The sequence below is a fragment of the Pteropus vampyrus genome, unplaced genomic scaffold (assembly GCF_000151845.1).
Source record: "Pteropus vampyrus isolate Shadow unplaced genomic scaffold, Pvam_2.0 Scaffold303, whole genome shotgun sequence".
Classification (NCBI taxonomy): domain Eukaryota; kingdom Metazoa; phylum Chordata; class Mammalia; order Chiroptera; family Pteropodidae; genus Pteropus; species Pteropus vampyrus.
This window is the reverse complement of record NW_011889084.1, coordinates 2,064,269-2,076,756: the sequence shown is the minus strand read 5'-3', so window position 1 is coordinate 2,076,756 and position 12,488 is coordinate 2,064,269. Positions and strand designations below refer to the sequence as shown.

General features: G+C 49.5%; 1 protein-coding gene across 5 annotated transcripts in view; it reads right to left on the bottom strand.

Moving 5' to 3' along the window:
- The window catches only part of CRAMP1 (cramped chromatin regulator homolog 1), a 58,969-nt gene that overhangs the window by 5,860 nt on the left and 40,621 nt on the right, over positions 1-12,488 (bottom strand). For 4 of the 5 annotated variants that reach the window (XM_011376850.2, XM_011376851.2, XM_023521325.1 and 1 more), the window contains 10 exons: positions 10,978-11,155; positions 8,596-8,777; positions 8,434-8,508; positions 5,933-6,014; positions 4,882-4,986; positions 4,489-4,667; positions 3,727-3,795; positions 2,949-3,180; positions 1,964-2,128; positions 689-834 (listed from right to left, as the gene is read on the bottom strand). In XM_011376850.2, coding sequence (XP_011375152.1) covers positions 689-834; positions 1,964-2,128; positions 2,949-3,180; positions 3,727-3,795; positions 4,489-4,667; positions 4,882-4,986; positions 5,933-6,014; positions 8,434-8,508; positions 8,596-8,777; positions 10,978-11,155 — 1,413 coding nt within the window. The remainder of the gene's footprint in view (positions 1-688; positions 835-1,963; positions 2,129-2,948; positions 3,181-3,726; positions 3,796-4,488; positions 4,668-4,881; positions 4,987-5,932; positions 6,015-8,433; positions 8,509-8,595; positions 8,778-10,977; positions 11,156-12,488) is intronic. The other variant, XM_023521326.1, reaches the window with a different exon arrangement.

Sequence of the window (12,488 nt, the reverse complement as noted above, 5' to 3'; positions counted from 1 at the left end):
CTTACCCATACACCACTCACATCACATGAAATGGAGCCTGGATGGCTACACCAGCCGAAGCTGGCCTAAGAAAGGGACGCCACATTCCAGTCTAAAGATGAGAGTCACAAACTGAGTCTTGCCTGCACATCCAGGGTCTGCCATAATGTGATTCCTGTTGTCATCACCCCAACCGTGGGAGGAGACTGCAAGGGCATCTGTGCCTTCCTGCAGAACCCCATCCCCAGCTCAGGGGGTGATGGCAACAAGTGATGACAAAGGGAGCTGCTCCTCTAAAGCCCCCTCTTATTAGGTGACAGCAGTGATGACAGGGCCACCTACAACTCCCTCTTACCCCTCCACCAATGGCACCAAGACTGCACAGATAAGGAAACCGAGGCAGTATTATTACCTGCCCAAGGTCACAGGACTAGTGGAGGACACAATGAGATCCAAACTCTGCTCTAGCTGTCTGCAGAACCCCGGAGGTCAACCCCAACACCAGGGCTTCCCAGGTCCTGACCTTCAGGGCTCAGCTAGTAGTCTGTTGTTCGCCGCCAGAGTTTCTCAAGAGAAGCCAGACCTGGATCTGTATGTGCTGCCTCCTGGTGTTGATGTTTTGATGAGCAGTTCTTAATAACCAAACAGGTGGGACCCGGTTGCCTCCAGAACGGGCTAGTCAAGTTCGAGCATAAGGTTATACACTTACCTCTGCTACATCAGCCAGGGACCTGGACACAAATGAGTCTCTTGAGTTTCCATCCAGCAGGCTGGGGCCCAGCAGGGAGGTGCCACTGTGGGTCCCCACCGGAGTCGGAAGCATCTTCCGGCCCTTCTCTGAGGAGATGAAGCTTGCTACCAAAAAAAGAAGGAACAAGCCTTGATACTTGGCACCAGGGCACAGCAGTACAGTGGCATTTCTCTGTTGGCACCAGGCCAAGGGAAGGGTCCTGAGGGCTGGAGGTGCCTTTCAAAGCCCATGCAGCACTCACCCACATGCTCGTGCACAGTGCTCCAGGAGCAACAGAGCTGCCCTGGCTTTTCTCACTGGGGGAGCCTTAGAGGGTCCCCAGCAGCATGTGTAAGTCGGCCTCATTTTTCCAAGGGGCTTCAGTGCTCCACTTTCCAGACACCACCTCCATCTCCATGTAAAGTAATTTCCAATTTTTCACAACTTATATTTGACTCTGCAGAGGTCTGCACTGCTCTGTGGGACTCTTATAGCAGGAAACAGTCATTGAGCGCTGGCTTCCTGCATCACCCAGACCAGAGCCCATGTTCTGAGCCATCAGTATGGCGCCCACACAAGGTGCTGACCCTGGTCAACATGTGTATATATATAGTACACCCCTCTCTGCAGCTACAGTCCCGATGGTAATGTGTACACCCTGGCTGCTCTCTAAAAATGTAAAGTACACAAATCTCAGACGTGCCCCAGGAGTCCCTCCTATGTGGGACACTGAGGTAGGTGTGTGTTTCCCTAATGTCCCCTTCCCACCGCACGAACACCTGGTGCCCAGTGAGGATGAACATGCCACAAGACAGCTGGAACTGTCCACATCAGAAAACGTTACTGAGAACAGAAAGAGGGACTCTAAGGGCATGAAGAGCCAATTTCTTCCACCCCGCTGTCAGCAGCAAGAGCAGAAAACCCTAGTGGAGGAGGGGCCAGGACACTTGGCTGGACTAGAGAAGGGCACAGGGGACTGTGTGGGAAGATGAATGTGGACTACATCTTGGCTGGGCTGTGGGTTACAGGATGTCATGTGTGCCAAAGCTCAGTGACCTGCACACGGGAAATCTGGACATTCCCCATGTGTTAAGTGGTACATAAAAAATAAACCCTGAAAAACAAGCAAACAACCCTAGTGAGAGTTCTGCCAGATAGCACAGAGAATCCAGATTCTGTGAAAAGCTCTCCAGAATCCAGTCTCCCCATCAAGTTCACCATGTGGAGCCCTGCTCACCCTCCACACCCACTCACCAAATAAGCTGCTGAGTGACGAGTCTGTGGGGTCGCTGGGGCACCACTGGGGGTCATGGGTGGGAGAGGCAATCCAGTCTGGCTGGGGGCTGCTGGATGGGGAAGGAAGACTCTTGGAACTGTCACTGCCATTCAGTTTTGCTGGAGAAAGAGGAACTCCTTCACCTGTCAACCAAAACCCCGGGTCAGAGACACCACATGGGGGAACAGCACCCCACATCCCCAAACTGCCACTAAGGCAGCAGGACAGCATGGCTGTGTACTGCTGAACTCTTGAGACCCAGGACCCTGCTGGGACCCCTACAGAAGATGAACAACACTGATCTGAAGAGGGGATCCCTCTGTAGTAGGGACACATATCCATCTTAGGGAAAGAAAAAGACTGCAGCTGTCACTGATGGAGCCAGGCCCTATGCTGACAGCTTCACCTAAATAATCTTGCAGGTGTTTACAACAGCCCTGTGAGAGACATACTATTCCTAGTTCACTGCTGAGGAAAGTAAGGCTCAAATGCGCCAGTGACCTGCCTATGGCCAGGTGCTACCAGGCTGTGAACTCAGCTGTCTGAATTCATGGCCCGACTCATACCAGTGAGCGCAACCACACCAACACTTATCAGGACATTCTTCCAACCCCCTCCTGGAACCTGCAAAACCCACAGGCATCCACCCAGACTCAGAACCAACTAGGACAATGCTCCATCTGGTCTTTGGGCTGGAGAGGCCTCATGGGCCTGCTCTCTCAGTCTCAAGGCCAGGAGCTGCCCCACTAGACCATAAACAGATGCAGGTCCTGTCCATGCCTCATCCACCTATCCTGCCTTGGCTGTCTCTGCTCGATAGGCAAAGTGATATCCGGACAGGTACATACTCAGCATGGTTGGCAAATACTGAGGTGAGAGATCAAGGGTAAGTCCGGACCAGACCCCTCCTCCTGAAGGGGAACTAATTCCAGGAAGGGTGTGCAGGGACAGCCTGCTTCTTACCATACTGTCCGGAGCTGATGGCGATCTCGATGATGGAGTCACTGATCTGTGTGGCAGGCTCTCCCTGTGAGAGCACATCCTCAGGAGGGCCCGGAAGGGAGATGTCCAGCAGAGCAGAGACATTAGGCGGAGAGAGCCGGGTGCTGGAGCTCTCTGATGAGGGCAGCGGGGTAGAGAGCCCATTGTGGAGAGGAGCCTTGGAAAGCTCAGATAAGGAGAGGACAGGTGAACCCTGGTGGAAAACAAGGACTATTCAGACACAACTGATAAACCTGTCTCTAATAAGGATGAAAAATGAACCTCAGCCCCAGAAAGTGGTAACCAAGTGATGGGTAAGTCAACAAAGAGGTGATGACCCCAGCAGGCACCTCTTCTTTTTCGGTAAGAAACACACTGTGGGATTTACTTCCCCAGGGATGCAGAGTTGAAAGGCCAAGCTGGGGTGGCCTTGGCCAGAGTGGCCTGCTTCCCCTATCAGCAGAACAGCTAGTAACACCCAGGCAGAAGGTGAGTATCAGGGAGCTCATGACCTCCGCCCTTTGGCCCAGGGAACAGAGTCCTTCCAGAACTGTGTTTGAATTAGCCAGCCTCGGAGAGGGGAGGAAGGAGTCTGAGATGAGAAATTCATGTTCCTCCATCTAGGCAAGGTGGGTAAAAGCACAAAGCCATTGGGTGTTCGGGTGTCCTTGCCACATCCTAACAGTAGAGAATGGGGACTCTATCCTGGAGGGGGGTCTTGGGGAAGCTACTTTGCTCAGTAGACAGCAGCACATTCTACCTGGAAACTGTCCGTCACTGGCTCCTGCTCAGGCCTCGAGGGGACACTGATGAACGAATCGCTTGCGCCCTACAAAGAAAAAGAATACCAGGAATGCCAGTGAGCCCTACACACAGCATGCCAGAACTACCCCCAAGGGCTTGCCAGCCTCCAAGCTCTCAAAGAGCAAGCCGCTCCACTCCCCGGCTTCCTACTGGCCAGCAACACAGGAACCCACCTCAGTCTATTTGGAAATCTCTTCCTGTGAGGACGAGCAAGCCCATCGCTTACAGAGGGCAGGCCACCAAGACCCTGAACTTAAAATTGTTAATTTAAAACCTCATGGTCCTCAGGCAGGGCAGGGCCATGGAACCAGAGAAACCAGAGCGCTGGGAAAGTCGGAAAGGAGTGCCCATTGGGGGTCATTAGGATCGCTCCTGGCCAATCTGGTTAAAGTTCTTTCTCAGACCAAGCTGATGTCTGAGAAGTCTGCTGACGTACAGATCTCCTCGTTCTTCTCAGTTCTGAATTCTCCAGTGTCACCCAGCAAGCCTGTGCCCACTCGGCTATGACTCTCCCCTCTGAGCCACATGGTGCTTGCTCATGCCATAGCCTCCCTGGTCCAGTGCCTCTCCTCTGGCCCATTAGGCCCATCCCCTCCAGGGGCAGAACTGGAGTCTGGCATGACCTCAGCCCCATGGTCCTGGCTCCCATCCCTTTGGAGAGTAACCAACCCACCCTGGCAGCTGGTGGTAATTCGGAGAGGCCCTTCTAAACACTCACCCCCATGGCGGGGATGGGGTCTCCATTCTGGTGGGTGCTGGTGGAGTCCTGACCCGAGAGAGCAGCTGTTGCCTCATCTGAAGACAGTGGAGAGATGCCAGACAAGCCCTCAGGGTCCAAGACAGGGAGGGGGCTCCCAGGGATGATGCCAGCACTTGTAGCTGCTAAGTCGACAGCACCTGGCAACAGAAAAAACATTGCCAATCCTAGCTCTACCACATCCCAAAACATGGGAAGAGCCTCTCCCTCACTCCTCATGTCAATGCCAGGGTAACAGCTTTCGTGTTCTCTCTGGAGGGTAATGAGACAGCATGGCTTGGGAAAGAAGAAAACAGAAATGTCACTCAAAACCCTCACGTGGTGCCTCTCACCATGCTGGTCACAGAAACTTACTGGCCAGGTGGCCCGTGGCCTGGGGCGGAAGGACCTTGGGCATGATCGGCCGAGACAGAGCCGCTTTGGTCAGGGAGGACTGGATGGGCCGGAACGAGCCTCTCCCTGTGAGGACAAGAACAGAAGCAGCCGCATCAACCCCGCTTGCCCCTGGTGCCCTCTGACCGTATAGCGGAGGCTACAAAGGGTTTGCTTCACAGCCACAGTCGAGACCACGCAAGCTGAGCCAAGGCGGAAACCACCAAACATCCCAAACAGGCCAAAGAGAGGTCAAACGGGACCCAGACAAGGAGAAAGCTTTGGCACCCATGACAGCAGCACCACTGTGACACTTGGGTGCCGCTAAAAGGCTGCAATCAGTACTGTCATCCCCTGGGGATGACCCTTTTAAGAGTAACGCACACCTGAACTAAGCTATAGGCTCTTCTAAGGCAGTCAGAGCATCAAATCTTGGACCAAGATTCCACCTGCAATAGTCCTCTTTCCTACTAGGCCTTCTGCAGGTAAAAAGGTGGCATGAGAAAAAGCAATCGACTGCTGTCTGGGTTCTACAGTAAATAAATCTGAAATGTGAAAATCAAGACTGATTTAAAGATAAATCATGGAATATGTGTTTCATTAAACAATTCTGTTTAAGTAAATTTACTTCCAAGAGCCAGGGCCCCACTGACCTTAGAGACCTAGGAACACCCGAGTTGTATACCCTAAGATTGCATGCATCTAAGATTGCATGCCTGGTAAAACATCACAAAGACAGGGTGGACCACAGATGCTCCCCTAAACCAAACTTAGCAAAGCATCCCCAACAGGACCTCCTGAGCTACCTTTGAAGCAGCTGCCTGTGCACCACCTGTCAAAGGTCCACACGTGCCCACGCTGCAGCCCAGGCCCAGCACAGGGGCACACTCAGTGTCTATTGATAGAATGGACAAAGGAATGCTGGAAATGTCACTCCAAGAGCCATGGAAGCAAATGCCTACCACTCCCAAAGATGAAGCCACATGCAAGTAAGGAGAAGTAAAAAGCCAACCTGAGGAACCCCAATACTTACCAGTTACGGAGGAATTTGACAGGATGGAGAAGGAGCAGACATTGTGGGACTGGTTTTCAGACGGTCTAGGAAGTAGGGTTCTCTGTGGAAGGAAAACTACCACTAATCAGGTGATGAAAAGACCCCAATGCCAAAAATCACTCAGGAAACCAGCAAAGAGTTGTAAAGGGATATTCCCGATAACAGGGAGCTTAGTGTAATCAGATGGGGGCTCTGGTTCTAGAGATGATGACACAAGGGCTCCTGGGACAGTCTGAGGATGGCTGTTCTGTGGACCCAAAGCCTTAAACACTAGGTCCTCTCTGAAAAAATACAAAACAAAACAAAACAAAAAACCCCAAGGGATAAAACTTTCCCCAGGAAAACTAGAGGAAGGTCAGAATGATCCACTGTTAATCCAGAATTCTAGATTAGCCTGGAATGCAACTAGTCATATATATCTATTTACAACCACTCGATGTGGACTGTGAAAAGACACCCCTTTATTCTGGGTCTCCTCGAATTTGGGGTGAAGATAAAGTTGCTGCTTGTAACACAGACAGGCTAAGGGCTTGAGGCATTCCACCCAGTCCGACAGTCCCAGTGCCCAACCTTCCCTGTTTATCTGCCCAGGGCTCCTATGTGTAAATAATTAAGTTCCAATTGATGACTACCATCTAAAGAAATTATATTAATTGCTGAAACTCTCATTCATTGAAGTAAAACATTAACAGAAAATATGTGTCACCCAAAAGTGTCCCGAGGACCTCCAGCTCTGGGTGCCTAGCTATGGCTCTGCTGACTTACAAAGGACATCTCCATGCCCCTAAGAAGTACCCCAGGGTGTGAGCACACAGCAGAGGAGGTGCTGCTGGGGATATAAACTTGACAGAAAGGGCTGTTAGGTCTGCTTGGCTGCTGAGAGGCAGTGAGGTGACTTTGAGGAGCTACAGATGTGCTGGTTTTGCTCCAAATGTACTTTCTGAAAGGGGCAGGTGAGAAATATTTTAGGCTCTGTGGCCATATGGCCTCTGTTGCAGCTATTCATCTTTACCCTGGTGCCATGGAAGCAACTGTGGACAGTTAGGAAATGAATGACCATGGCTTTGTGCCAATTAACTTCTCATAAAGAAGTAAATGGAAAAGCCTATATATTTGTGTGATTCCATTTAAATGAAATGCCCAGAACAGGCAAATCCATAGAGACAGAAAGTAGATTCATGGTTGCCAGGGGTTGGGGTAGGAGGGAATGTGGGTAAGAGGTACGGGGTTTGTTTGAAATGATGAAAATGTTCTGGGATTAGACAATGGTGTTGGTTGCACAACCCTGTGAATATACTAAAAACCATTAAACTTTAATGGGGGAACTTTATAGTATGTGAACTATATATCAATAAAGCTGTTAAAAACAAAACAAAAACAACAACAATCACAGGCCCTGAACCAAACAGCTATGGAGCTCCCACTCAGCCAGGGTGGAAGATTTATACACTTTGCCAAATATACTAAAACTAAATACATTAACACTAAACAGGTAGCCCTAAAACATGAGTTTGAATTGTGTGGGTCCACTTACAGGCGGATTTTTTTTTTCAATAAATACCTGTACTGTTTTCGATCCGCGGTTGGTAGTCCGCGGATGTGGAGGGCCGACTGTATGCATTGTTCTACGCCATTTTAAATAGGGGACTTGAGTATCCGCAGATTTTGGTACCCGTGGGGGGTCCTGGAACCAATCCCCTGCGGATACCGAGGGACAACTTAAGTTTTGGGGGAGTCAAAAGTTACATACGGATTTTTGACTATGTGGGGGGTTGTCACCCCTACCCCCTGCATTGTTCAAGGGTCAATTATAGTCTGCACACACACAAAAAAACTTGGGATTTAGAATACATCTTCCTTTCAAAGACCTGTCATGCAATTTCTCATTTTTAAATAAATTAATCTCAAGAGATTTCTAATAGTCTAACAAAAAGAGACTGATGCATTAATCCCAAAACAATGCACATTCATGACTTTCTAAGCTCACAGTCATTTAAAAATTCCAGCTTCACCTCTTTCATCTTTTTACTTTCAAATAAAACTGTCCCTTTTCTCTGTCATTCCTGGATCTCCCCTCTGGTCTGCAGATGGCATCTATGGGTCCCCCCCAGTGTTCATCACTATGAGCTCCAGAGGTCTGACCTCTGGAAAATACATATTACCTTGCCAACTGCTTCCACGGACTATATGTTCATAAATAGATGTTCTGAGAGTCCTCAAATATATCTCAATTGGGGACATTCTTGGGACTTGAACCTCCAGAACTTTCTATCTTTTTTACAAGCGTTTTTCATGTTGTGCAAAGATTATCTTTATTTTCGGGTACAGTTAGGGTCACTGAATACTTTACTCTATTCATAAGAAAGAAGAAAGGGGCAGGGGGTCTCCATGAACACCCAAGACACGGGAGAAAACCAGTGTGTATGGGCAGCTTGGCCAGTGGGAGGCTGGTCCTGGCAGACCTGACCCGGGTTCCTGACCTGGACCACCAGCGGCTTCCGCAAGTGCCGGTTCTGCAACTTCCGGGGCTTTGGCAAGAAGAAATCTGACTGCATCTGTGAGGAAAAGAGCATCCGATCCCTGAGAGTGTTTTCTACCAAATGGGTAGGCAGGCAAGCAGGGGGTGCAATCCTCGCACTTACGCTGATGGAGTTCAGGTGTTGAAGGAAAGTTAATTCTGTCTCTTTATTGGGAGAGAAGAGCTTCCCATGTCGGCTGTTGGGTGGTAAAGTTGTTGGGACAGCAAAAAGGCCACCATCTGAGTCACTGCTTCCTGTACTGGAGGGACCAGCCACCAAGAGGGGTCTCGGAGGGTTTCTCAAACCTAGAAGAGAGTAAACATAGCTACACTCAGCCAGCAACATCTCCAGTGTGAATGGAGTTCTACTGGGAAGAAAATCAGGAAGAACAATCTGTTCAGTTTCCTGGGAAGGAATTTCCCATATCTTAGCACCATTAAATCTGCTTTCCATCCATCTCTCTGAAAGTCTGGTGCTCATTGTCAGCAGACAAGATAAATGTTCTTCACCACTTTGATCCTCAGTAGGAAGGGAAGCTTAGGCCTTCAAAGACTTCAGAGCCAGAAGAACCTTCCAGATCTAGTGTAGACCAGGGGTCAGCAAACTCTTTAAAGGGCCAGGTAATAAATAAAACTTTGTGGGTCTATAGCCTCTGCTAAAATCAGTTCTATAGCTGTAGCACAAAATAGCTACAGACAACATGTGTATGCATACCAGTGAGGGTAGCCGTGTACCAATAAAACTTTATTTACAAGAAGTAGGCTGTACTTTGCTGATGCCTGGTCTAAATCTCTAATTATATAGAAAACAGACTCAGAGATAGAGGGACAGAAAATATTTATTTAGAAACCACTATTCTGGGACTCTGCTAGCTGTTTTCATTCTTGATGCATGGTAGGATGGGTCTCTTTACCTTATTCTTTATTTGCAGATCGGTAAGGTTACGCTAACACTTACGGCATCCAGGGATCAGGTCTTCTAAGCACGAATCTGGATTCTAGCACTACAGGTACACTGGTCTAGAAGCATCCTCAATTCAGAAAGAGGATGGATATTAAAGAGTACACAGAATTACGAAATTTAAAAAACAGAATGGAACGTAGGAAAAGACTATATAACCTACCAGCTAGCCTCACCATCAAGTACTACACCCTTATCTGTAAGGACCAACTCACGGTGTGCTGATGCCCTCCCTCATGAGCCACAGTGAGGAAACAGGTTAAAGGTGAGGAGAAAATAAAAATAAAAACGGTAGGAGCTGGTGAACCTGACACTGCAAGCAGCCTAATTTTCTCGAAGGACTCCATGAAGTACTCTTCAAGGAAATCTTCAAGCACTTAACAGGCAGGCTATTCACAACATAGAAACTGAGAGAAAAATATAAAGCTAGTAACATTCTGTTTGGAAAATCATCCTAGAGAACCATTAACTCACCAGAACAATAGGTCTGTTCAGTCAAAAACTTACTGCACGTTTTAGAGCACTAGGCTAGATAAGAATAAGAACAAAGGCAGGACCACTTCTTATATGACGCACACTGGTCATCATTGCAGATGCCCTGGCCATTGTGGGACGTTCAGGCCACCCAGGGCGTCCAAGCTTCTACAGCGAGAACGTCTGCTTATGAGAGCAGTTACAATGCCCTTCGTGTCTGGTGTAGAGGCCTTCTGGAGCACAGGACATGAAGGAACTCTCCAGCCCTCAGACCCTGCATCCCTGCCTCCCCAGCCATCCCCATCTCATCAGGTCAGTCTTGGGAAGAGCTGCAGGACTTTGGTGTGCGAGAGGAAGGAGTAGGGCTCTGACGCATTCAGCATGGACTTACACACCCATGGCACATGGGGCAAGGCCATAGAATGCATGCACGTTTCTTATTCTACCTTTAAAAATCATATAGAATTTATGATTCTAGTTAAGACAATTAATGTTTTATTATAAAAAAAAAAACTAAGTAAGGAAAATCAATGCCTCAAGGAAATGGTTCATGCTGATCCTGGAGTTTTACATACCCGGTAACCCAATTAATTTAAAGTTCTCTTGCGACGTACAATTGAGGTAAAGAAATAGAACAGAATGGCAGGTCGGCCCATCTCTACTAACAAGACTTGTGTTAAAGTGCTGAGGAAATCCTTCAACTGAAGGTGTCTTTAATACTTTAGAAATTAAAATTAAAGAAAAACAGTCTCTAGAAGATTCAGAGAGAACCAACCTTTCTCATACTTTAAGCCACCAACTCAGCATGTTATGGAGGCTTCTGCTGACCTCAAAGAGCATGATCCTCCAAAGAGAACGGACTGGTGAGGGCCACTCCATGTTTCCCACTGGCTCCCGTAACCCCAGGACCTGAAGGCCCTTGGTGACAGGGTCACCCTCCCACCCGCTGGGCCATGGCTGAGGGGGGCCAAGCCTCAGGTATCCCAGTGCCTTCAGCGCTGGCACAGCCCCCATACCCAGCGGGCTGCCCAGGACAGTGAGGACTGGGTGAGCACTGCTGCTGAGTCTCACCTGAAGGGCAAGGTGCAGAGCTGGGAGAGAAGGCCTTGCTGTTGCGGAGGGCAGACTGGCTTCGAGGGCAGCGGGGGCTCCGGGAGCTGATGCTCACCACCTTCCCTGGGGGAGTCGTCGACTGCTCCTCCTGGGCGGGCCTCACTGAGGCTGTGGAGCTGGCATTCGCTTCCGGAGCCTAGGACAGAAATGAGCTGAAACAATGGCCAACCTCAGCTCTAAAATGAGTGCCCTGGAATAGGAGGCACAAAAACTCCAAGTTCAGAGGGACGGCAAAGGCTCAGAGACCAGACTTCCATGACGGCAAAGGTTAGCATCTTTGAGTCACTCAGCAGTGCCAGCACTCAAAACCATCACTCACGTGGACCCTTAGGAGAACCACTGCTCTTCCTCCTGAAATCTCTGACCTCACTGCCCACAGGCACGTGGCATGAACAGACAAACCAGGGAGTGGTGGGAGGAAGGGAAGGAGGGACTAATGGCTGAAAGCAGCAGGCAGCCCTGGCCACACAGGACGTGCTCTCACTTCCAGAAGAAGATGCTGAATGGCAAGTGACAGTAATTCACCTTTTTATAAAGCAAGCCTAAGATGACTGGAGTGGTCTCTTCTGATTGTGAGTCAAAAAAAAGAAATACAGATTTAACTTCTAGAATTAAACACAATCACAGCTGAAGAGCCCTGTGCTGAGTCGACACCCAACCCCAGGGGTTTTTATAGGTCACTTCCTCCACTCCTGGGTCCTTGCCAGAAACATCCCCATCCACTCACCTGTCTTAACCTGACAACTTCACCATCGACCCCTCTCCTCATTCTTCCTTAGCACCCACGCCCAAGGCCCACCTTGGGGCACCTTCCTGTGAATTACAAAACTCACTGTCTACAGTCTCAGCACAATCTCACATTTTCTCACTCAGGGGCCCCGCAACCCCTCCTGTACCTTCTATGGCTTTCAGCCCCCAGCCCTGACCTACTCTCTCCTTTCCGTGGGATGCCCTCCACCCCCAGCCTCGATGTCCCTTCCTGCCCAACTGAGTACCCAGCCAGCCTGTTGCCAGCATCCTGACAGAGAATACCTGCTTGTCAGAACTTCACCACAACTATAGGAGGAGGGAGACCACAAGGCCAGTCCATCCGTCTCTAATTCAAGGTCCCTACTCTCAGCGGGGCCTCTGGTTAGTGGTTCTCATAAAAGAGTTGCATCAGAATCACCTGGTGAAGGGTGTCAAAACACGGTCTACAGAGTCTCAAGAACCTGCAACTCTAACAAGTTCCAAGGTGATGCTGAGGCTGTTGACTGGGGACCCCACTTTGGGAACCATGGCTATGAGCACCCTGTTTTGCATTTTTTTCCCTCTCTTTAATTCCACCCCTGCACTTCCACCCCTGACCTATAGGATGTTGCCATTTCCCCTTAAGGGTGGGGTGTCCCCTCCCACACGGGGCGTGGCACATCCGGTGTATGGTCCATGGCTCCACCTGGGGTGCGAACCCAGGACCTTCTGTGTGTAAA